At 41.9% G+C, this 25877-nt stretch overlaps 2 protein-coding genes across 5 annotated transcripts in view; one reads left to right on the top strand and one right to left on the bottom strand.

The window, feature by feature from the left end:
- The window catches only part of Dcun1d3 (defective in cullin neddylation 1 domain containing 3), a 42032-nt gene extending 32323 nt beyond the window's left edge, over positions 1-9709 (top strand). For all 4 annotated transcript variants that reach the window (XM_075972053.1, XM_075972054.1, XM_075972056.1 and 1 more), the window contains 2 exons: positions 2321-2856; positions 4869-9709. In XM_075972053.1, coding sequence (XP_075828168.1) covers positions 2426-2856; positions 4869-5352 — 915 coding nt within the window. In that variant the 5' untranslated portion in view covers positions 2321-2425 and the 3' untranslated portion in view covers positions 5353-9709. The remainder of the gene's footprint in view (positions 1-2320; positions 2857-4868) is intronic.
- A 5157-nt stretch (positions 9710-14866) lies between these two features.
- Rexo5 (RNA exonuclease 5) overlaps positions 14867-25877 on the bottom strand; it is a 56753-nt gene continuing 45742 nt past the window's right edge. Inside the window, exons 15-20 of the mRNA XM_075972043.1 lie at positions 24467-24604; positions 21378-21470; positions 20661-20877; positions 20260-20447; positions 19243-19361; positions 14867-15103 (exon numbers count right to left, since the gene is read on the bottom strand). Of these exons, the coding sequence (XP_075828158.1) occupies positions 15022-15103; positions 19243-19361; positions 20260-20447; positions 20661-20877; positions 21378-21470; positions 24467-24604 (837 nt within the window). The 3' untranslated portion in view covers positions 14867-15021. The remainder of the gene's footprint in view (positions 15104-19242; positions 19362-20259; positions 20448-20660; positions 20878-21377; positions 21471-24466; positions 24605-25877) is intronic.

The following is a 25877-nucleotide window of genomic DNA, read 5'->3' as shown; positions in this document are numbered from 1 at the left end:
ACATATTAATAGCCTTCAGGCTTCAATTGGTTCCGCTGTATCAGGTCATCAAAAGATGTTTTTACATGAAGACCCAGCAGAGTAAATGGGATTTAGGCCTCTGCGGTAGCCCCATCTGTTCTGCCCTTACCTTTAGGCCTTGGTGCCAGGCTTTGGAAGGAACTGCTGTACTGAGGCATCTGTCCAGTGGGGCGGGGTGAGTGGCCTGGGTAGGTGGGTCAGAAGGAGGGCAGGAAATCCTCTTATCGCACTGGGTGCTGGGCCTCCTGCAGCAGGAGCTGAGCAGCAAACACTGGTGAGTCAGCCAGTCTGTGAGCATGTGGGGTTTGTGTAAGTTTGGGCCTTTTGTTTCTTTCAGCAATCTAGACTTTAGAAACACAAATCTGGAAACCAGACCCTCCACATGCTGCAGTCCTTGTTTGGAGAGAATTCTGCTGGAACAGTTGCTTCTCTTGTATGATGGTCTTCCAAGAATTAACCCCTTGCCTTTTGAAATTTGAATAGGTTTCACTTATGGCTTACTACATGGCCCAAAGTATGAACAGCCTGTAAGAAACCATGCTGGGGTCTGTCACTTTTCATAGCCAAAATACTTTTAAGGGTGTGTTTATGTGTGTTCTAAAGCAAGTTGGAACTGTAGTTCTTTTGAGGGCATGTGTAGACATGTCTTTGTCTCTGAGGGTGGAGAACAGGACACACCCTGATAGGAGTCTGCCCTAGCTACAGGAATGGTTGTGGGTCTTTTTGGATGACTACACTCACTGCTTCCTTTTAGAGAGAATCCTCTTGAAGGGAACTCCCAGTTTATCTGGACACTGTTGGTAGAAGCTGTTTAATTTTTTCAGCTTTTCTTAACAACTGCCCTTTGCCCTATTACCAGACTCGTAAGAACTCTGAATTTGCACCATGAAGGGCCATGGAGGCTCCTTAGAAGTGGGAGGCCCATGCCGGACCGACATTGATTTTTTTGTCTGATGTCTGCTTTCCTTGTTACACTGCTGGCTCTGCATCCATACACTAACAGTGCGGTGTCGGTGGCCGTCATTGTTCTAGTAGTTGGCAGAATTTCGCAAGTACTAAATTGCAAATGGATTGTCTATTATAGCAAACTAGTTGGCAGTTAAGAACAAGCCCTGAGTAGACTGTATTAGAGAAGTTGCTTCTGCTTTTGTCACAAATTTCTAGCAGTTCATATAAAAAATTAAGTTATAACAAATAATACGAACTGAAGAATTTGCTCAGTGTAGCCTTTCAATCTGGCAGTTGTACCTCTTTGAGACTGTACTGGGCGTGGAGACACACCTAGGTTGGGAAAGTACCTGGGCTACAGGCTCCATATAGGTGGGTGGAGCAGGACGGAGCTAGGAGGTACACCTGTGTGAATCCAAAGGATCAGATACATTTCAGTTGACTGGTTGGTTGGCTAGGCCCCTGCTTGTAGTTTTGACATCGTAACTCTTTAACTCACCATTAGACCATTATGAGATTACAGGTGGCTTGGATATGGCCTCTTCTCCTTAGTCCACCAGAATCCAGCCGGACAAACCAAAGTATTTTATTGGACTTATTGAGGAGTGTGAATGACCTTCTTAGGACTTCATAGGAGTTTCCTCATGAAGTCTTGCTTTCAGTTAATTTTCCATTCCTTATTTCTGCTAGCATCTTAGGGAGAAGGGATGGCTGCTGTGAGGTGAGGTTCCTTTAACTCTCCTCGACTCCTACTAAGGAGTGTCACCAGTTCCATCCATTACTGTTACCATAGACTTAGCCACTTCTGTATTGTTCTGCTCAATTAGTTGCCATGGCTACCAGGCCAAGATAATTTATACTCCAAGGTTTTGCTTGTGTTATGCTGGGAAGAAAAGACTTACTGAAACAATCTTTATTAAAATCTGAACACATAGGTTATTTGGTGTAGAGCCAGATGATGAACTTCTGGCTTAACTCAGGTCCAGATAACTTCCTTATGTGAAGGCCAAAGTTGACAAGACATATATCCCCAGAACACTGTCAGAAACGTAGTCTCTGATGTTCTGCAAATGAATCAGCCTCTTGTAACCTGTGCTACTTTAAGGATTCTAGGAATTTCCCATGCTGGTTCTCCATGTATCCCTTAGCCACCATTTCCAAGGATAAGCCATGGAGATGAATTACAGCAGTGGTGAGGGGTGGGGTACGGTCTTTCCCTTGTTAGCTAAGTTTCCCTTGTTTCCATTGTTAGCTAAGTGAAATAGAGTGGTCACTGGTGGACAGTTCTGGAGTGTAGTGTATCTACCCCACTCCTCTGCTTATAGGTGACTGTTACGTAATTTCCTTCCAGGTTGGCTGGCTCCTCTAACTGATGGCATGTTGAAGTACATGGGCCAGCAGCAACGAGGGCATCTGATCCGGAGGGGGCCACTCTAGAGGCCAGGCCATCACCACCATGGGCCAGTGTGTCACCAAGTGCAAGAATCCTTCATCAACCTTGGGCAGCAAGAATGGAGACCGTGACCCTAGCAGCAAGTCACACAGCAGGCGGGGAGCTGGCCACCGTGAGGAACAGGTGCCACCTTGTGGCAAACCAGCTGGGGATATCCTTGTCAATGGGACCAAGAAAGCAGAGGCTGCCACTGAGGCCTGCCAGCTGCCAACATCTTCTGGAGATGCTGGGAGGGAGTCCAAGACCAATGCTGAGGAGTCTTCCTTGCAGAGGTTGGAAGAACTGTTCAGGCGCTACAAGGACGAGCGGGAGGATGCAATCTTGGAGGAAGGCATGGAGCGCTTTTGCAATGACCTATGTGTTGATCCTACGGAATTTCGAGTGCTGCTCTTGGCCTGGAAGTTCCAGGCGGCTACCATGTGCAAATTCACCAGGTTAGTTACAGATGCTTCCTTGTCAGCAGGTGAACAGAGGAGGAAAGAAAGTGACATTGGGTAGTAGTACCAGCTAGGGCAGAACTGGGCTGACTTCACAGGTTTGGGGCAAGTGGTCTCCCCTCCTTTCTGGCCATTTTCTCTAAAGCTTAAGTGTTCTGAGTTGTGGTTCTGATCCAGAGAATTCCCTAGACTCTCCTAAGGGATTATTATTATTTTATCACATGTCTGGTACTGTAGCATAATTACTGAACAGATTTCTCATTAGGGATTTATGTCTCCATAAAGCCTTGAATTTCTTTTTTTTTTCCTCTGTGTAATAGTCCTGGCTGTCCTGGAACTAGCTTTAGTAGACCAAGCTGGCCTTGGATTCATAGAGACCCACCTGCCTCTGCTTCCCTAGTGCTGGGATTACAGATGTGCACCACCACTGCCCGGATAAGTCTTGGATTCTTTACCCTGGTACCTCAGCCTCCAAGGACTGGGTTTATAAACATGTACCATTTGCTGTCCTGGTTTTTTTCTTTATATAACAAGGCACTGCCTGATTGATAGGTCACGGTTGTATTTATCATAGCACAAAGAGGCAGCCTAACTCTGGCTGCTAACACCCCGCCTGAAGGTAATAAGGACTAAGCAGTGTGAAGCCTGTTGCTAAGTTGCTGCTCAGCTACACTGATAGCTGCTCAGAACTTGTCTCTTGCTCCTTTATATGTCAGTTCACTCATTCGATATTTATCTGTAGTCTGCCGGGCATTAAGTGTCCACAGAGTAAGTGTCTCTGGAATATACCTCTGCAGCTAGGCCTGTGTGCAGCGAGGACAGCTGGCCCCAGTTGTCAAGAGGGAGTTGTACAAATTGTCATAGTTATGTGTCCATATTGGGGTTGTTTGTATATAAGGATATGGCAGGATCATGGCAGGCCATGACTTGAAGAGTGCAGGGTTATGGATAATAACTGACTTTTATTTTTTATTGTTGTTAAATATGGAGTCTCACTATATAGCCCTAGTGGCCTGGAACTGGATATGTAGACCAAGGTGGCCTCAGACTTCAGGATCTGCCTGCCTTTTGAGTGCTGGGCTTAAAGGCGTGAGCCACCATACCTGCCCTGGCAGAACGGACTTCAAAACTCATCCATATGGCCAGTAGATCTGCTCAGTAGATCAGATGCCTCACACTTGAGCAACCTGTACGGTCCCTGTGATGATAAGTGTGAAACCATGTTATAAACTGCAAAGTGCTGTATACATGTTAAAAATGCGCACAACCGGGTGTGGTGGTACATGTCTATAAAACCCGCCCTCAGGAGGCTGAGGTACAAGGGTAAAGAATTCAAGGCTAGTTTGGGCTACCCTATCTCATAAAACAACAGAAACAAACAAAAATATAGTTAAAAGCTTTTAAAAACTACATAGTTTGGGTTTTGTATGTGTGTGCATGCACATAGACCATGCTGTGAGTGTGAGGGGGCAAAGGACAGCTTGAGGGAGTTGGTTCTCTGTCTTGTGGGCTCTTGGGATCAAACTCAGGTCTTAGTAGCAAGTATGTTTACTTGCTGAGCCATCTTGCCAGGCCCTCAAAGCCATGTTTATGTGCTTATGTTTATGGGTGTATTGCCTACATTGTATGTCTCTGCACTGTGTGCATTCTTGGTACCCTCAGAGGCCAGAAAATGTGTGAGATCCCCCAAAACTGGAGTTATAGGTAGTTGTGAGCTGCCATGTGGGTTAGAGGAATTGAACTGGGCTTCTTTGGAAGAGCAGTCAGTGCAATCCACTGTGCCATCTCTTGAGCTCTGGTTTTTTTTTTCTGTTTGTCTATCTATATCTCTTTATTTTCAAGGCAGGGTCTGACCATTGAGCCTTAGCTGTAGAACACTGTGTAGACCAGGCTGGCCTAGATAGAACTCAGAGATCCTCCTGTGTCTGCCTCCTGTTACTGTGCTGTCTTCCTCACCATATATGGCATCATTTTTACTTATTAATCATACCTTTTCCTACCTGTCGCAGGAAGGAGTTTTTTGATGGCTGTAAAGCAATAAGTGCAGACAGCATTGATGGGATCTGTGCACGGTTCCCTAGCCTCTTAACAGAAGCCAAGCAAGAAGATAAATTCAAGGATCTCTACCGGTTTACATTTCAGTTTGGCCTGGACTCTGAAGAAGGGCAGCGGTCATTGCATCGTGAAATAGCCATTGCCCTGTGGAAACTAGTATTTACCCAGAACAATCCTCCTGTATTGGACCAATGGCTAAATTTCCTAACAGAGAACCCCTCGGGAATCAAGGGCATCTCCCGGGACACTTGGAACATGTTTCTCAACTTCACTCAGGTGATTGGCCCTGACCTCAGCAACTACAGTGAAGACGAGGCCTGGCCGAGTCTCTTTGACACCTTTGTGGAGTGGGAAATGGATCGGAGGAGAAGAGAAGCAGAGGGGAGAGGCGCACTCAGCTCAGGGCCCGAGGGCTTGTGTCCAGAGGAGCCGCACTGAGGATCTGCCTGCTGCCCTGCAGCCAAGTGAGGAATTGGACCTTTCTGGAAATTACTGAAGATCCGGATATTTTCTACTTTACACCTTTCTCTGCCTTGTATTTGAAAGGGCTCTAAAATGCTGTATCATGTTTTAGGCACTTTCTTCATTTTTTTGGTTATTTTGGTTATTTCTTTTTTGGGTGAGAAATCCCCCAAAATATTTGAACCTGGCTACATGTTGTGTACCTTTTTTGAAGCCTTCAGATAGAATAAGCCTGCCATTTCTTGCACAAATGTATTAGATTTGTTTTGGTTTTGTGGGGGAGGGTCTAGGCCTGGGTGGGGAGGGACTGTTAGGTTGAGTTAACATTACAATGACACAGTGCCAGATCTCAGTTTTGCATATTACTTTTCAGGGCAGGTCTGTACTGTGTGTAGTGCTGTTTACATGGTTGAATTTAGGTTGTAATAATTATTTTAAAAAATTTACACAGATATGAATAGCAGTGTTAACTGTTAGCCACATTGCATTAATTTCCAGACAGTTTGGAGCTCTTGGAGAGCCAGGGCCAAGGCCAGTCAAGAACATTTGCAGCCTGACGCCCCACCCATCCCTTTAAGCTAATTTATCCAAAGCCCTTACCTCCCTCACTTCTTGCCCATTCCTTCTTTGACCTGTTGCATTTCATGTTTAATTTATCCATCACCATGCTGTACCTGTCAGTCAAGTGAGCAGTTTTGTTTTGTTAGAACACATTGTACTGAAACCACTTAAGCGTTGAATGCAGAGAAAGCAGTGCTACCTCAGTTTTGCTGGAAGTAGACTTCTTTGATAGTTTTCTTTGATGTTCTGTATTTTCATGTCATGAGTGGAAATGCTTTTTTTTTCTTTTTTCTTTTTTTTTTTTTCATTTGCCTTGGAGCCAAAGTTTCCGTTCTGGGTGGTGAGAAAAGCATGCCTGCCGGCCAGCTGACCAAGAAAACTATAGCATGGAACTCTGCTTCAAACTGTTTTTTTTTTCTTTAGTTTTTATTGAGTATCATCAGCTTACTTGTCTGGCAAGTGCAGAAGCCTGAGGCTGGCCTGAACTCTGCCAAACAAATTATCCAAGTGTATTGAATCATTAAGTGTATGCCCTCTCCCTCTCTGCTGCGCCCACGTTGTCACTTAACCCCCAGGAGTTATTTATTATCTTTTTGTTCATGTCAAGCTCATTTGGGGTAATGTGATGACTGTTTAGGTTTACATGACCCTCCTCTCCTTCCCTTACCCCCAGATATGTATATATACATATATAAGATATGTATATATTTTACCTTTATAAAATATATATATACACATATATGTATCTATATTCCTTTATTTGTCCGCTAAAACTGGCCATAAAAGAGGGAGCTGCCTTTGATCTGTAGTTAAGATGCCAGGGAGCATCATAAATGGAGGCTATTGTATATGAATTTGGACATTTTCACTGAACTTGAATGAATTTGCTCACAGGAAGGAGGAACCAGTTCTCTAGACTCCACATGTTCACTCTGCCAGGCCAGCTTTGGTCAAGCTGCCACCAGGGCTTGAAGAGCTGACTCTGTCCTACCTAGTTTACTAGAGGACCCTCTTGATAATTTCCCATTAAAAAAATATCCTCAAAAAAATTGTACTGGAAGGTGGGTGGTAGGAGCTTGTATAGTTCAGCTTCCAATACTTCGGAACAGATTAAAAAGGGAATCTTTTAATAAAAGTTACAAAAATATTTATACTCTTGATACAATGAAAAGTGTCTGTTAAATATTTGGAATTTTCTCCCTTGATTAGTCTATCCCAAATCCTGGGTATATATTTCTCGCCATGGGCAAGAGTTGCATGCTTTGAGTTCTTTATGAGCCTTACAGCTCTGGGCTCCTGTCTTTATAAAGATGATTATTTAAGGTGATGACAGTCCTATTTCTTAAAACTACTATTGACACAGGGAGCGTTTTTGTAGGCCTGACAACTGTCCTTTCTTGAGGCACAGATGAGAAACCTGAAAATCAGCCCCAGACGTAAGAAAGTCCTGGAAGGCCGAAGAGGCTGATGGCCAGATGTGCTTCTTTCTTCTAGCCATAGTAAGACAAAGTCCTTGAGCAAGTCAGTATCCAGGGGCCCAACAGTTTCCCAGGGCACAGCTACACGGCAGCCTTTGGAGATCTCACCCAGCCAGTCTTTCTAATGCTGGAGTAGGTGGAAGTCCAAGGAGGGAAGGAGTAGTGGAGTGTTGTAGGTAAGACTTTCTGTCCCTGGTAAGAAAGGGTGTATGCGCAGGGAAGTGCCAAGAGAGGGAGGCTGTCAGGGCCCCACGGACTCAAGGAACTAGATTTCTTTCCCTCTGGGTAGATTCTGGCTGATGGTCAGTCAGTTTCTCCAGCCCGTCATTTAGAAATTATTTGTGACTGTATTTATAATGCTGTTGTTGAGAAACCAGTGAAAGGAACAGTTAGAGGGAGCTGGGGTTCTCTGTGCAGTGGTCTTTTGTTTGTTTTGCCATGAGATTCACAGCAAGGTATAAGGTTTGTAGTTAACAGTTCTGAGAAACAAAACCCTCTGTTTCACTCACCCTCAGATAGGCTTGCTCCAGCAGTGGCTGGAGGCCAGATGTTTGCCCCTCAGGTAAGCCAGCTTTGTGACACTGGGGTGATGTGGGGAGGTGTGATGTGTGGGTGCCATTTTGGAATTCTGCAACATCTAAGCATTACTACACAGACAGATTCTGTTGGAAAACTGCTTACTTTTGGCAAGCGACTTTTTGAGTTCCCATGGTATTTCTTTAGTTATTTATTAGCAAGCTGTATGAGGTAAAGGGTTGTTTTATTGAATTCTTTCCCCTAGCCTTGCCAAACTTGAATGTATCATTCTTAATGACACTTTGCTGTACTTCTAGAGGTTGCCTCAGCAGCTCTCTTTACTGTGGCGGATGTGCCAACATGTGTATTGTTGGGTCCAAAAGCCTGTATGTACCCATCTGATAAAAGAAAATCTCTCCAGAGCTGGCTGAAAATTCAAATTTCAGCCAAAGCTTTAGGCTAAGGGAAAGATAACAGAAAATGTGCAACGCAGTATTGTTCATGTTGGATGGACACAAAGTAACGAGTTAAGCTGCACATAGTATTAGCTTGAAACAGTCTCCTAGGGCCTGGTCTTTGGGCCAGATCAGGTTATGGGACCCCATAGATTATGTACTTGGACCATTGGTGGGAAGTTGCTGAGATAAAGGCTAGTCCAAAAACTAAGGAAGCAAAAGGTCTATATATTGGAATGTATGGTTTGCTATATTTCAAGTGGGGTCTTCAGTGCAGCAGGTAGACCCGGCTATACAGTTACGCAAGGGGACAGGAGAAAGCTACTGTTAAAAAGTCCCCCTCTCCCCCTTCTTTCTTAGACTTATTTTCCCATGTATGTTAGGATGGCTAGTGATGACTTGAACATCTCGGTAACTGACAAGGGTCTTACTTGAAGGACTCGAGCAGTATTTAGCTTTAATACTTGAACGAACAAAATTATCAAAATATGTCTGTTAGGGCTTTTTAAAGGACATGTGACACTGATCTTCCCTTTTGGGTCACGTAGAGGGGAAGTTCTTGCCACTCCTCTTCAGAGTACATTCCTATGGTAAGCTGTAATAGCAGTCCATACCAGTTAGCCCAGGACTACATGCTGGGGATGATTATCAGCCTCTCCCCCCACCTTTTAAAAAGAATGATGCTTAAGCATTGGGCGCAGATGCTGAGATGGTGTGGCTGGCTGAGTAATCAAGTTCTGATTCTAGTGTTGGAGTGGAGTGTTCTGTTTCTCTTGGAAACCCAGCCTGCTCTCAGATACCTACTTCTATCACGTATCTATCTCAAGCATTGCCAGAAGAAGCCATTCAGCAGCTGCTGTTTTTCTCTCAGCACAACTGTATTTGCTATGGAAGAAGTACCTTCCCTCTAATAATACTGGTCCCCAGTCCTCAGAATCTGATTAACTGCTCTTCCCTGCTGCACTGAGTATGGGTCTAGGTTTCGAAGAGGGAATTTGAAGCAATAGGTAAACAGGGCTTGGTTAAATTTTGATATCACACATATCCTGTCTTAAGCCGCTGAGGTGATGAGTCCACTGCTCATGTGACCCTCCACCTTTGTGGATCCCTCTTGGTTTGTGACCAGCATATGTCTGAGGTTGTACAAACTTGACAAAAGGTAATACTTTTGTATTCTCTGCACTGTTGCACTCTTCAAATAGCCCCTGAATATTAACTTGATATACACATTTTTGTCTTTGATGTCTACAGTATTTTTTTGTTTTTGTTGTTTTTTATTTTGAAGGTTATCTGCTGTTGGATTCAATAAATTTGTTTACCTGACTGTTGATATTTCTGCAGAAAACAAAAAACAGTGAATTTATTCTGAGGCATTAGTTATAAGACTTTTTCCAGTGATGCTGTGCCATGTTAACTGTGTGGGAAAATGACCCATGTAGGATAGGAGCCCAGCTCCAAACACAGGTGATCATCTCTGTGCACTGTCCCTGCTACTGAAATCGTCTTTATGAAGTCACTCAAGTCCCATGAAAAAAGTTCATTGTGAGCCCTGTGTATGCCCCTAGGTCTAATCAGGCTTGCAGTGATTAAGTTTACTTTTTATTCAACTGCAAAATAAAGGCATCTCCATCAGTGTTAGGATTTAAGAAAAAGTCTACGAAATACCCATGATACCTCAGTGTTCAACCATCCCTCTTAACAGTCTCCAAAAAGATGTTAGGTACATTGGAGGGCAGGGAGCAGAGTTTACTGTGTGGCATTTACATTTGATCTTTCATCACTCAAGCTCCCAAAAAGGGCTCAACTTTCTATTGTGCCAAATTGGGAGATGAATTTTTTTTTGAACTTTTTAAAAAAAATCTTATTTTATATACCAATCCCAGTTTCCTCTCCCTCCTGTCCTTCCACTCTCCCCACCTTTTCTCCCCTCCCCCATCCACTCCTCAGGGGAGTCAAGTCTGTCATATCACTTGAGGCAGGACACCAGGGCACCCTCTGTATGTAGGCTGAGCAAGGTATCCCTCCATAGGGAATGGGCTCCAAAGAGCCAGTTCACGCACTAGGGATAAATACTGGATCCACTGCTAGTGGCCCCACAAACTGTCCTTGCCACACAACTGTCACCCACATTCAAAGGGCCTAGTTCTTATGCTGGTTCCCCAGCTGTCAGTTTGGGGTCAGTGAGCTCCCACTAGCTCAAGTCCGCTGTTTCTGTGGATATTCCCATCATAGTCTTGGCCCCTTTGCTCATAATATCACTCCTTCCTCTCTATGACTGGACTCCAGGAGCTCGGCCTACTGCTTAGCTGTGAGATCTCTGCATCTGCTTCCATCAGTTACTGGCTGAAGTTTCTATGATGACAATTAAGGTGGTCATCAATCTGATTACAGAGGAAGGGCAGTTTAGGTACCCTCTCCAGGACTGCTTAGATTCTTAGCTGAGGTCATCCTTGTGGATTCCTGGGAGTTTCCCTAATGCCTGGTTTGCTAACCCCACAGTGGCTCCCCCTTTCAAGGTAACTCTCTCCTTGCTCTCCCTCTTTGTCCTTTACCCAACTAGATTTCCCAAATCCCTCATGTCCTCCCTGCTCCCTTTCTCTCCACACCATTACCACCCTCCCCCATCCCCTCATGCTGCCAACTTACTAAAGAGATCCTTGTCTACTTCCCCTTGGGGGGTCCATGTATGTATCTCTTAGGGTTCTTGTTTCCCATCTTCAGGAGAGGAAAAAGCTAACAAGAACATCTATTCTTAACTTCTAGACTTAAGCCCCTTAGTCCCTCTCTCGTACTTTCTGGTTATTGTCTGTTCAACAATGGCACTGACTAGCCATCTTGCTCATTTCTTTGGTGGAAGTGCTAATGGTTTCTAAAGGTTCCTAGCCTCTTGGTATCTTCTAAGATGTAGTAGGTGCAGGATGGGGATCAGAAAAGGCTTTTCTGTTAGAAAGGTCTTAATAAATAAGCTTGATATTCCCTAGAAACTGTGTAGTTTTACCCTTGTTCCACACTCCTCCCATTAACTATTTCTGGGCTTTGTCCCCTCTATTAAGCACAGATAGGGACTTACAGACTGGAGAGTAGCAGAGTGGAATGGAAAATAGACAGCTTGGGTGCTGTTAACAGTGCTGTATGGATTACAAGCAGATAAAATCCATTTTCAATTAGATGATTGGCAAGTAGTTTTTATACAGTTACCAGATGAGCATAATTGCATATGGAATGGACTTCTATCAAGAAAGTATACTAAAAAGTAGTTCAGAGGGATAGAGAAGAGTCTTCAATTCTTGTCTCTCCTATCAAGTCCTCAAAGCAGATAGCTGACTTGGCTCTATAAGTTATCCCTCTAGCCCTTGGTGTTGACCCAAATTATAAAAGAAGCAAAGGTAGATAATCAGGTAAATTGGGTATATGTCGAGGTGTCCAGAGGTATAGAAGTCAAATCATTAGAGATATATAAGCTTTGCCATTGGCTATTTACACTAATCCTTGGATCAATCGGGACTTTAAATTACAAGAGTTCTATGTCTTAAAAAGCAAACTAGAAACACTTTAAATGTTTCTAACATACTTAATCCACAAGAAGCTCTTAAAAAGTCAACATGGAAAAGTAGTTGGCTTCCCAACACACCAGGCAACAGAAATATACAGCTCGCTGAAGAAAATCTGACCAAAAAGCTTCTAAGTTAGATGTCAATCTAAATGGTACTCAAGAAAATAGTAATTAAACATATGAAAATATTCTTTAATGCAGCACACTGGCAAAGATTTGAGACAAATTATGCTGGTAAACAGTGGAATCTTTTTGTAGTCAAAAGAACTAAGTATCAATATGCATCAGTACAGAAGCTTTTCTTTTCTTTTTTTTGTTTTTCAAGGCAGGGTTTCTCTGTGGTTTTGGTTCCTGTCCTGGAACTTGCTCTTGTAGACCAGGCTGGTCTCGAACTCACAAAGATCCGCCTGCCTCTGCCTCCTGAGTGTTGGGATTAAAGGTGTGTGCCACCACCGCCCGGCTCAGAAGCTTTTCTTAAGAGGTTCCTGCTGAGTGTGTATGTGCAAGAACACAGTCTACAGCTTCAGTCAACAGTCGTGGTTTAGAAACTATGAGTTATGACAGTATATTATGTAGCTATTTTAAAAATATGAATAATGATAGAAAAATCTAAGCTTGTAAAATACTGTCAGTCATTGCTTCTGGGTGATTGGATATAATTTACACTGACTTCCCTATTTATTTTTTAAGAGGTCATTTTCAGAGGTCCAAGGAAATAAAAACATGTGGCTTTAGTGTTGTTCTGAGCAACCCCAATATAGGCACAGGAGTTCCAAACCCAAATCAAGAGTTCCATAAAAACCTCCAGTTGCCTTTTCCCTAAGACTGCTCCTCAGGCAGCTGCCTTGGCAGCTCAGCTCAGCATTGGCTGCCTAGAAGGGTGTGGGAGAAACAATGCACAAACGCACTTATGAATGGAATGTGTGTTTTGCAAGAGTCCAAGTTGGCAGCTTTGGTTTCCAAAAGGTGGGAGCATCAGCTGGAAGAACACAGTGTGCAGAAGTCTGAGGCTTGAAGGCTACGTTCATTTCTTCAGTTCTGCAGTTGGGGCCCAGGGGGAAAGCCTCATCCATGATGAAGGAAATAGCCTTGCTGAGTTCAGAAAGTCTTAATAGCTTCTTGCAACACTTTGCAAAGTCCCCTAATGCTTGCCACTTACTGAGCTCACTTCATGCTGGACTTTCGCTAATTTAATCTTCCTAACAACCATGAAGGTAGGTACTGATTTCCCCATTTTAAATAGGATCTCAGGAAAATAGTTCACAGTCTACTATTCTTGACATTTTCCACAAGCTAGATCTTTGAAGTCTAATAATTTTTAAAAGTAAGTATTTCCTCATTTTATACAGCTGTAGAAATGGATTCAGAATGACCCAAATACTCAGCAGGAGCTGAAGTTGTAACCCAGGTTTTTTCATGTCCACTAGAGGCACTGCCTTTGAGGACAGGAGCCTCAAAAGGTTTCTATCAGTTGAGCTCCACAGCTTTAGAGCTTGGCTGGAAAGGAAGCTCAAGTTGACACAACACACATTTCCTCCTGACAGAGAGACTTCAGGAAGCAGTGTGTTGATCTCAAATCAAACTCTGGTGCTTGGTTCCACTTACAGCCCAATCTTACAGAGGCTTCATTTAAGGACTGAACACTGCCCTAAGTGCCCAACCCCAAATTTTCAGGATTATTCTTTCCTAAGGAAACAGGGTTTGTAGCCTTTGGTGACCTGGGACTCACTACATAAATTGACCTCGCTTTCGAATTCAGATCCACCTGCCTCTGCCTCCAGAATGTGTGCACTACCAAGCCTGCCTGGGTTTTTTGTTTTTTAGAATAGAGCCTTACATCAAAGCATTTTGTAAAACTTGATTTGCCAGTTCCACTAATCAGAGAGAAATACTGTTAACATCTTGGCACACAGCATTCCAGGCTTGGTTCCAATCCTATGCATAGCTTTGTACATTCCCCTACGCGGCAGGAATCAAAACTATAATACTCTTCTATAGCCCTATACACACATGTACATGTATGACTATGAACTCAATTCTGAGAGCCAGGTGCAGTAGCAAATGGTTTTGATCCCAGAAGGCAGAGACAGATGGAGCTCTGTGAATTTAAGGACAGCAGGTTCTACATAGTGTTCCAGGACATAGTGAGGCCCTGTCTCAAAAAGCAAAATAATACTTATGAGATACTAGCATCTCTGTGCCTAGATTAATACTATTTAACTTACATTGAGCAATCCAATAATTTTAAAAGCTGGGACTAGAAGGGGCACATGTGCACAGCAGACTCATTCTTTTGTAATAACCCTGTGGCATCTACTTTGTACACTTTTTTGTATCTTCAGTTCTTTGGTGGAATTGTAGGATCTGAGTGTAGAAAGCAAGGTTTTAGCTGTGACTGAAAGATTAGTTCACTTTCTCTGGAGCACTTAGTATATATCAGATTTGTAATTGTAGATCTGTGTCCCATCTTTCCAACAGAGTTACTAGTCACCTTAAAACTTAGGTGTTTTTTTTCCCCGAGTTTTGAAGTTTCCAGTTTCTAAGTGGTGCTCTGGTGTGATGGGGACACCTACTGGTGAAGGGTGATTCTGCAGCTGTATCCCCCAAAAGGTATTTCCAAACATGGAAATGGGTTCTAACTACAAAGATAAGTCTTCCATTATCTCTTCTCTTGCCAGATGTTTAGTTCACCCTTCCCCCACCACCACCACCGCCTTTAACTTTATAGCAGATGCCAAAGAGTCAACAGTTTAGCCAGTTACTTACAGAAATTTGACAGACTGGCTGGATTTTTTCTCTTGGTCTTTGCAGTAAATACCATTTAATGGTAGTGATAGAGCAATCAATCAGTACCTGTATAAATAAAATCAGACACAAAACACTCATTTTCCCCCTCACCATGCCTTAAGAGGAGGAAATGTTTTGAGTTTTAAGCATTTATTGAAATTTTGCACTTTGGCTGGTATCCCAACTTTTTAACAAAGGTGTCTGCTAGATGGAAAGACTTGCCATCGTCTTGAAGGGGCCATAGCCTAGTCACATTCTCTATATGTGAAGGGATACTTGGAAAGTGTGGGGAGATTCACACTCCCAGGCCCGGGGGGTCACTTTCCTCTTCCTCTTTTATTTTCATCAGTCCTAGGCCAGGGTGTAATCCAAAAGTGCTGCAATAAATAAAAAACAAAGACATGTTTTTATCTAAATGGCTGAATGAATGGCTCTATGCTCCTAGGATAGAGTAAGTTTTTAAGCAGGTGTGTACAATACACCAAGAGGAAGGTTTATGGAAAGCTGCCTGCTGGAGTGGGCTCAGTGAAGAAGCCTGATTCAAGTCCTAGCTCTGCTGTTTAAGAGACAGATGACACATTTCCAATAAGCCTCACTTTTTCTTAGCCCTAAAACATGCAAGTTACTATGCCACTAAGGCTTAAAGAAGCACAGTAATAACCACCACTCACTGGGCACTTTCTACATACCAAGTGTGGGCAGTTTAAAATACCTGTCCGCTAACCCTTAAAAACAGCTCAGTGATAAATGTCTTCAATCCATTTTCCAAGCAAAGAAACAGGCTCAGACATTACTTGTTTAAGTCATACTTGCAAGTAATAGCCAGTGATGGAGGAAGGTCATTGGTTAAAAAATAAAGAAACTGCTTGGCTGGCCCTCATAGGTTAAAACATAGGTGGGTGGAGTAAACAGAACAGAATGCTGGGAGGAAGAGGAAGTGAGCTCAGACTCGACAGCTCTCCTCTCGGGGGCAGATGCCTCAGAGAGACGCCATATTCCCGGCTCCTGGGCAGACAGAGGCAATGAAGCGCTGACCTAGGATGGACGTAGGCTAGAATCTCCCTGGTAAGTGCACCTAGCTGTGCTACATAGAATATTAGAAATTGGCTAGTCCAGGTACGAGAGTTAGCCAAGAAAAGGCTAGATAGAAATGGGCCAAGCAGTGTTTAAAAGAATACAGTTTCCGCGTAATTATTTCGGGTAAAGCTAGCCGGGTGGCGGGAAACAGCCCCGCCGCTCTATCACTACATAGCCAGGTTAAGAGTCCTTAGAAACTGGGGTAGTGTCATCTGAAAAACTTTGTTACTTATTAACAATGCTTGTCATTAGAACAGTGCTTACAGTTGAGAAGTCATTTGATACCTGGTAGTTCACTGCCACCTTGGAAGAATATTCATGGGACTGGATTTAAAGAGCTAAAGGAGCTCTTTAATGCAAGAAAGGCAGAAAATAGCAAAACACAAAGTGTTAACCTGCTGTCTAGCAAGTCTTTTTTTGAATAGCCCTAGAGTCCGATCATTATGGTTCAGTGCAGAGTGGTTGCACTTACTAGTTGTGTGACCTTGGTAAATTGCTTAAACGGAGGCATTGTGCTTGTGCTTCTAAGGACTCTAATAATCCTGACCCAGTCTATGTACTTGCTTGTCACAGAACTTGCTTATTAAGGGTCTGACAGATTCCCATGTGCCAACCCAGTCCAGTGAGTATCCTGGACCCTTGCCTGCCCCTACCACACTAGACTAGATAAAACATCCTGTGCACTGGCCCAGTTTTTGAGTTGCCAGGACTCTTGCCTGTTTGTGCCATCACCAACCTCATTGCCTAGCCATTCTGTGTCCTGGCCAAGTCTGGTAAGTATCCTGAACCCTCTCACCTGCCTGTCATATTCTTAATACTTAGGCCCAGCTTTAGGCAAACAGCTTATACTCTGGCTTAGCCTGGTGAGTGTCCAAGAACCTGGCTTACCCAATTAGCCGAGCTTGCAGAACAGCCATCCATTCGAATCATCCACATTTCTTGCTTACCACTGAACTGGAATCATCATGCATGTTCATCCAATCCAAAATCAACACTGAGAATCTAAAGGATTAGCTACTAATTATTGATACCTGATCTGAAATCAACCAAGCAACAATAAAAATCAAAACAAAACTCCCAATCAACAGAGGCAGCCTAGAATTAGACATATAACCAAGGAAGTCTACATGACAAAGTCATATTGCAAAACAAATGTTGAGAGGCCAAGACATTATGTCCCTTCCAAAACTCACCAGCCTTATAGAAATGTTCTCCAATAAAAACTACCTAGAGGGCTGGAGAGATGGCTCAGTGGTTAGGAGCACTGACTGTTGTCCCAGAGGATCTGAGTTCAGTTCCCAGCACCCACATGACAGCTTGCTGCTGTCTATTACTCAAGTTCCGGTTCCACTCACACCCAGACATACGTGCAGGTAGAATACCAAAGCACATAAAATAAAAATTTTTAAAAATTTAAAAACTACCTAGATGAATCCTAGGGCAATTTAAAAAAACAATCATAAACATCATCAATGAATTCAAAAATTTAAAGAAAACAACTCAATGAACTTAGGAGGATAAGAATAAATCCAAGAAAATAAATATGTAACTGAATGAAATGACAAGACAGTTCAAGACCTGAAAACTGAATTCAGTAAAGAGATAGAAATAATGAAATTGCAAAACTCAATAACCCAATTAGAAAACTCAGGAAAGCCTTACCAGTAGAATGGATCAAGAAGACAGATTATTATTAGGACTTGAAGATAAAGTAGAGGAATTAGGGATGAAGAGAGCTCCAGCAGTTATGAGCACTCCTTGCAGAAGACCCATGTTCAGTTTCGGTTCCCAGTACTCACATCAGGTAGCTTACAACTGCTTATAACCACAGATCCAGGGGATCTGCTGCCCTCCTCCGGCCTCAAATGCACTCAAGCTCTGTGGCATATATATACACATGTGTATATTCATGTATATACACATAAAAATAAAAAGGATTGGACCACATTAGCAAATAATTTGAAAACTTAACAAAACTACATGAAAAATAAATAAAAGAAGCTGTAGGACAGCTTGAAGAGACAAAAATCTAGCCATGTGTGGTGTCATATGCCTTTAATCCCAGCAGCCAGGGCTACGTAGAGAGAACCTGTCTCAAACAAACAAACAAGGTCAAATTATCACACACAGATGAAGGACAGGAATCCCAATGACACAGACCAGAACTTCAACAAGATCATACAAGAAAACCCCCAAATTAAAGAGACATTACTTATATTTTTGGTTGTGAGCCTAGCCTTTAACAGCTGAGCCATCTCTCGGGCCCAAAGAGACATTATTTAAACTATCATTTGTAGTACAGCATCTCCTAGAATATCAGAAACTTGAGATATTTTTAATCTTTTGACACAGGACTTTATGTAGCCCACAGTGGCCCTAACTCCTTATGTAGCTGGAGCTGGCCTTGAACTCCTTATTCTTCTGCCTCCACCTCCCAAGTGCTAAGATTACAGGTACACACTAACATAAAAAAACAGTTTTTATGATATGTTTAAGAAACAATACAGTTTGAGCTGGCAAGACGGCTCTATGGGTAAAGGCATTTGCAGTGAGTCTGATGATCTGAACACATGTATACATACCACACACAAAAGATAATAAATATAACAAAGAAAAACTTAGGAAGAACAGTTCTAAAATTTTCTAACTACTCCAAAAAGGCCCTTTACACACACTGCAAATACCCCACAAATGACACTATATGTTTTAGGACTAATTTTAACATTAATTTTTCTTTAAATAAAGTATTTATCATACTTTATGTTTTGAAAAAAAATCACTGATTTACTGAAAATCCCTCACAAGAGAATTTTGCTTTGAGACATGTTTTCACAGTGTTACCCCAGGACTAGCTTTGAGACATGTTTTCACAGTGTACCCCAGGACTAGTTCTGAACTCATTATCTTCCTTCAATCTTCCAAATGCTGGGATTATAGGTGTATACCACCTTACCAGCTTAGGCCTGTGTAAGTTGGCCAGTTATTAAAAATTTATATGGGGAGATGGCTCAGTGGTTAAGAGCACTGACTGCTCTCCCAGAGGACCCGGGTTCAATTCCCAGCAACCACATGGCAGCTCACAACTGTCTGTAATTCTATTTCCAAGAGACCCAACACTCATGGCAAAGCACCAATGTATGTAAAAAATAAACATTTTAAAAAAATTTATATAATAGGAGCTATAACCAGACCTATACAACCCGTTTCAGTATTTATTAGGCCTAAGTCTCTGATTTTAAGGTGGGATGAGCTGCATCAGAAGAACCGATAAATTTAAGTAACAAGTAAAATAGGAATATAATGTCTACCTTCTAGAACTGTGATAAGAACTCATGTAAATCCTCATTACATGCCTGGGCATCACTTAACTAAAGGTCTTCCCTTAAAACAGCTGAATTCCAGGGGTCAGAATTCCGAGGACAACGTATCAGGTCCTTACTTGTTGGTTCCCGGCATCAAGATGAGGCAGAGGGTGCCCGGGCTCAGGCAGTGATAGAGCTTTTCAATCTTCCGGTTGCAACGCCAGGCAACGATCCTTGGGTGGTTCTCCTCCGCAATCTAGGACCAAAGTCATGCATCAACATTTAGTCTCCTGTTCACCTTTTGGAGTTAAAGCACTTTCTTGAGTTCTAAAGCCACAGGAAGCTCTGGAAAAAATCCCTGTCTGAAACTGCAGCCCTCTTACAGACCTCAAGTGACTTAGAACTTCTGTGGCAGAGGGCAGCTTCTGTTGGTTCTCTCAAGTGAGTCTTCCAAAAGGGCCCTAAGCGAGGGAGTCATATCACTGATGAGGTTCCCTACCTGCCTTTGCCATTAAGGGTATCTGTGACCTTGGATGAGTCACTGACCAGCTCTAATCTCCATCCCTCATCTGCTAAGTCTGAGACTATAGCAAAGTTTCTAAGCTTTAAGCAGCCTTCGATCTCCACACTTACACATATACATGCACCTTCTTTATTCATGCATTTCCACTGCTGCCTTAGTCTTGCCTAATCTCAGGTCAGATGTAAGTTTAATGGAAGTCCTAAGCTACAAAAGTGGAAACAAAAAAGTCTCTACCTATGACAGCCAAAATTTATCTTGTGTATATATCACACTTTGGGAAGCCCTGAACTAATTCACCTAAGACTTATCCAGCCCTCCATCCTCCCACCCTGATCCCTCAAAGTTCCTTGCAGAACCAACCTGAAGAATAAGAATGAGATTTTTAGTGGTTATCAAAGAGGCAAAAGTATTTGATATCTGAGAGAAGAACAAATATGGCCAGGGCTAGAGGAAGCTGGAGGAGTGATATAAGATGGGAGCCAGGGCAGGAAAAACAAACCAACAAAAAGCTTGAAGGATGCAGTGCCAATGAGCAAGTCTTTCCTGATTGCTCCAGAAGCAGAAGGCCAGGGTCCAGAACCAGAGACCCCAGCAGCTACCTTCCCTGCTGACCCCAAGACACACTCATTACCTGGAAGACATGCTTCTCCAAGAGAGGTGGCACTAGCTGAAGTCCTGAAGGCATTGCTGGTTCAGGATGTATGTCCTTGAGCCATGTCAGAAGGTGCATGGGGGTTAGGGCATGTCTGCCTTTCAACTTCCAGTCCTTGCCTTTGAGAATTTCAAGGGCTACCTGGGCACTGTCACGGGATTTGAACTCTGAAAGTAGGAAAAATCCCAACATTTGTTACGAGAGCCAAGAAAACAGATCAACAGATAAACTAAGGCCTGGTTAAGGTGTAGGAATAGAGTAGAATTAGAAGCTTCGCCCTGGTCTACTCCAGGAAAGCTTTTTTGGTGAACCCCTTCTTTGACCTCATGTTGCTGCCATCTCCAATATCCTTCCAGGCTACATTTAATGGTATTACTTACTCAAGAAACAGTAGTTTTTTTGCTGTCTGCTTTTAACATCTTTAGGCAGTATCATGGCTTCCAGGCCAGGAAAGAGGCTGGAGTGCTCCAACAGGTGTTCTTTAAAAGCTTTGCCAAATCCAGTCACATATATAGTACCTTGGTTTTCACAATCTTGCTCTAGCTCATGCACAAGGGTGTCACACTCAAGAGTGAATTCTGTCACAGGCCTGTGCACCTAACCAAGGAAAGATGATGTTAGTGGTACAAAGTCACCATTTTAACTAACCTCTGTCACGTTGTATATCAGCAACTCAATATGCAGCTTCCTAATATTTAGGAGGCCAGTAAGTGCTTCATAGAAATGATTGTAGATTTAATTAAGAAATACATATTTTCATAACAATCTATATTCTCTAGTTCCCTGCTTGCTGCCTCCACTGAAATCTTGTTTACTTGTACAAAAACAACTTTACAATACCACCATCTCACCCCCTTGAAAGCTAAGGAACGGGCAGACCCAGAATAGCACTGAGGGACAAGGATACTTGATAAGGAATACAATAAAACTGTAGTCTAGCCCAGGCTGATTTTTATGAAACTGAAAGTTATTAAGTCTTGATTAAGGGCATTTATTACAATGCCTCATGCCTGGGCATCTTCAGGATATTCCTACATACGGACTGTGGTAAATCTTGCCTCGATGAAGGGGGCTACTTTCAATTTTGGCCATCTCACCTTGATGTAAGAACCTTCTACCAGAATGCCATTCATGGTCTCTATAGCCAGCTGAGCAGCTTCCAAGACTTCATACTGTACACAGAAGTAAGGCTGCAGAAAGACCAAGGTTTTCACCATTGTTACTTCCAACTCAAACTGCTAGAAGGAGGGACTGAGAAAGGGACCCAAACACCACAATAGATGCTTTTTAATGTGCTAGGCCAGACAGCTGACTGTCAGTCAGCTTTAAGTAAAATCACCAAAGTTCAAGAATTGGTTTTCAGTCAGTAACTTCCATTTTTCCATTTACAACCAAAGCCCATTGTGATGGTAATGTAAGAAAAACTAAGCAATTCATCACTACCTAACTTGCTCTTCATATTTGCTACAAAGCACTAAGGTCACTCATGTATGTCACAAGCAGAGACTCCCAGATGTCAGCTAGCTTGGTTTTTAGACAACTTTCCAGTTCCCTGGGAAAGCCAAGTTCTTCCACTGGCTAGGCCACATCTTAAGACTCAAAGCAGCCAAATCCCCGAAGTCAGCTGAGCTGCAGAGCAGCATGGAGAAAAGTCCTCCTACAGAAAAGTTTTAGAACATTGTTTTGAACAAATTTTTGAAAATGGCACCAAAGACAAATAAAAAGGGGGAAAAAAAGACAAACTAGGTTTCCTCAAAATTACAAAATTTTTAGACATCAAGACTACCAAATTGTAAAAGGCAGTCCACAAAATAGGAAAAAATCCTACAAGCCACATACCTATTAGGAGACTGAAACTTAAAATTATAGGGTGTTCCAGTTCAGAATGATGAACAGTTATAGAGAAGGACCATCATGATCATGACAGTGTATTCTATCAGTAAACTTACTGTGAACTTAAGGGTTAGAAAGGTAAATTCTATATTATGTATATTATACAGAAACAAAAATCAACAAAAAAGCAAGAAGACATAAGTGGTTATAATCTTGCAACAAACTTCCCAATTCTGAGATTATCTATTCTCAGAGATAATCAATATCTAAATTTTTAGCTGTAGGAATGAACTTTGGTAGTCCTTATGTTTTTACTTCATTTTCATAATTATTATTGTACCAGGTTATGAATTGCCCCAGTTCTACATTCTAAAGGTAGAAAACAAAATACTGACATATTCTCCTACTCCTTTCTTCAGCTAATTTAGTCCTCCTTATAGAGGCCTCCATCATACTACTCACTACATAATATCTATAGTTAACCCTTTCTACTTGGAGAAGGAGTCTCACCATGGAGGCCTAACTGACCTGGAACTAGATCAGGGTGCTCTTGACTGTGCAGTAGCTGTGCTGCCTCTGCCTCCATGTACCACCATACCCAGCTCCTATAGATATTATTATGCTGTTTCTAGTTTTAATTCTTGTCGTATCTCCTTTCATGCTATGCTGTTGTTTCACATGAAAACATTAGTCATTTATCTACTTATGATATAATATAATGACTATAAAGATGGATATTTACTTAAGTCCTTTGAATTATATACATTTTAACGTGATATATAAGTATTTAAATAACTAAAAATATTTTTCTTTTGTTGAAATAGTTTCAAAATCATTAAGATCATTTATATAAATAAAAACCCAATACATGAAATTTACTTCAAGAGACTAGAGAATTAAAAAAGAAAAGTAGACAGGCAGAACTCTTACACTGTCCTATGCCCCTTACAAAAACAGAAAATCAAAGCTGAGTATAGTACATGGTGGCATACACCTGTAATCCTGTCTACTCAGAAGATGAGTCAGGAGGATTGCATATCTTACAGCAATACAGGATACACAATAAGATCCTCTCTAATACTAAAACAAAAAGGGTTAGGAATGTAGCTCAATGGTAAAGTCTTTTTCTAACATGCCTAAGACTCTAGGTTTAATCCCTAGTTACACCTTTTTTTCCTTCTGGTTTTTCGAGACAGGGTTTCTCTATAGCTTTGAAGCCTGCCCTGGAACTAGCTCTTGTAGACTGGAATGGCCTCAAACTCATAGAGATCCACCTGCCTCTGCCTCCCGAGTGCTGGGATTAAAGGTGTGTGCCACCCCCACCCAGCTCACTCTTAAAACCCTTTATAAATCAATTATCCTTTAGTGTATGCTAGCTATTGGCTGACTGTGTAGTTAAAGCCTATACAACTTCCTAAGACAGGGAAGTTACAGTTCTTTTGTAATTTTTAACTTATGTTTATTTATTTAGTTTGTGTGTGTGTGTTTGTGCGCATATGTGTCATGGCTGGCATGTAGAAATCAGTGGATACTTTGTGGAAACTGCTTCTTTTCTCTACCATTGTGAGTCCCAGAAATTAATTCATGTCATCAAATTGGCAGCAAGTGCCTTTATCTGCTGAACCATCTTACTAGGTGGCTTCACTATTTTGTTTAAAAAAAATAGAGTTATCATCATTTTTATATTTTTTAAATTATTTTGAAAATTTATTCTTTCTAGTTATGCATATGTGTGTATGTCTCTGTGTGTGGTTATGTCCATATGCCCAGAGGCAGGGATATCTGATTCCCCTGGGGCTGGTTGTGCGCTGCCTGATGTGGGTGCTGGGAGTTGAACTTAGGTCCTCTAGAAAAGTACATACTCTTAACCATGGAGCCATCCCTCCACATACACACCCCCAACTATTCTTTTTTAAAGAATATTTTTATCATTCAAAGGTGAGGTCAGCACAAAAGGTTACATTCAACTAGCAGGGATTTTGTTGTTTTTGGTTTTTTGAGACAGGCTGTTCTGAAACTATGGAGACCACACTGGCCTTAAACTCACAGAGATCCTCCTGCCTCTGCTTCTGAGTTCTGAGATTAAAAACGTTGTGTTACTACCCTGTCTTTAGCATATTTTTGTCTAGCCTACATGGTATATTTCTCTTTAAGCAAAACAAAATAAAAATTGTTAAGTACACAAGAACATAAGATCCAGAAATAATGATTATATATGGGCCAGCTACTGTCCCCATCAGACAGAGCTGGAGCAAATCAAGCTCATTTTACTAATTTGTTATTGGTTAGCCACACAGCCCTCACCATCATCTGATTTTTCTAAGAAAGTCAAAACCTGATATTCTCAGCTTACCCTAAATGTTTCGAGAACAAGAGTTACTGACTGGACTGGGCCCATGCTCTTAAACATCTTCTTCAGAGGCCCAATGTTACAATTTTTGACAAATGGACCAGCATAGACAGTTGACATCTCTGTCCATTTGGTCTTCATCTATAGGAAAAACAACAGAATGAAGCAGTGGATGTGAAAATGAACTGAAACCATAAGTCAAAGCTTGGCTTACCTTTTCAGGTGTCTGAAGTCCAGAGTTGTTATAGGGCTGGGAAGATGGCTCGGTGGGTAAAAGTACTTGTTGCTATTGCAGAAGAGCATTTGATCCCCACCATCCACATGGTCATTTATAACCATCTGTAACTCCTTATGCCCCATTCTGACCTCCAAGACCATCAAGCATGCATATGGTACACACACATATAAATGCAGACAAAATATTCACACACAAAAAATAAAATGAATAAATCCTTTAAAAAATTATCATTGAGGTAAGGTGCATGCCTTTAATCCCAGACCTCTGGGAGGCAGAGGCAGAGGGATCTCTGTGAGTTTGAGTCCAGCCTGGTCTCCAGAGAATTCGAGGACAGCTAGGGCTACATAAAAACCCTATCTCAAAAAATAAAAAACAAAATAAAACGAAGAGTCTGTATTCAAGGATGTCCATTATTTATAGAAGGAAAAAATTGAAAACACAAGTGCTCTCAATAATAGGTTTACCACTCAGTGGAATACTTGCATATCTTAGAAATAAGAACAATAAACTATGTCTGACATAGAAGATACATTTAAAATTAAAATAAAGTTGCAACAAGGGGCCGGGGCAATGGCTTGATGGATAAAGTGCTTGCTTGAGGACCCGAGTTCAGACCCCAGCACCCACAGGAAAACATGAATGCAAGTGGCCATGCCTCTAACCTCAGTGCTAGCAGTAAAGACAGGGTGGCTAAATCAGTGAGCTCTGGACTCAGGGACATACTGCGCCTCAAATAAATAAATAAATAAATAAATAAATAAATAAATAAATAAATAAATAAATAGATGTGATAAAAGAAGATATTTAGGGCTGGAGAGATGGCTCAGTGGTTAAGAGCATTGCCTGCTCTTCCAAAGGTCCTGAGTTCAATTCCTGGCAACCACATGGTGGCTCCCAACCATCTGTAATGAGGTCTGGTGCCCTCTTCTGGTCTGCAGACAGAATATTGTATACATAATAAGTAAATAATTTTTTTAATAAAAAAAGAAGATATTTAATGATGCCCTCTGACCTTGTTCTGCCTCTGCATGCATGGGCATACACACACACCCACCCACATACCTGTACACATATACATACACTAAAAAAACACACACACAAAACAAAACAAAGTTGTAAAACAGGATACTCAGTCTGATTCCTATTTTTATAAAACATGTTTCTCAAATATTAATG

Source organism: Microtus pennsylvanicus, chromosome 5, assembly GCF_037038515.1.
Source record: "Microtus pennsylvanicus isolate mMicPen1 chromosome 5, mMicPen1.hap1, whole genome shotgun sequence".
Taxonomy (NCBI): domain Eukaryota; kingdom Metazoa; phylum Chordata; class Mammalia; order Rodentia; family Cricetidae; genus Microtus; species Microtus pennsylvanicus.
The sequence above is the reverse complement of the archived record's forward strand: the minus strand, read 5'-3'. Positions and strand labels throughout refer to the sequence as shown.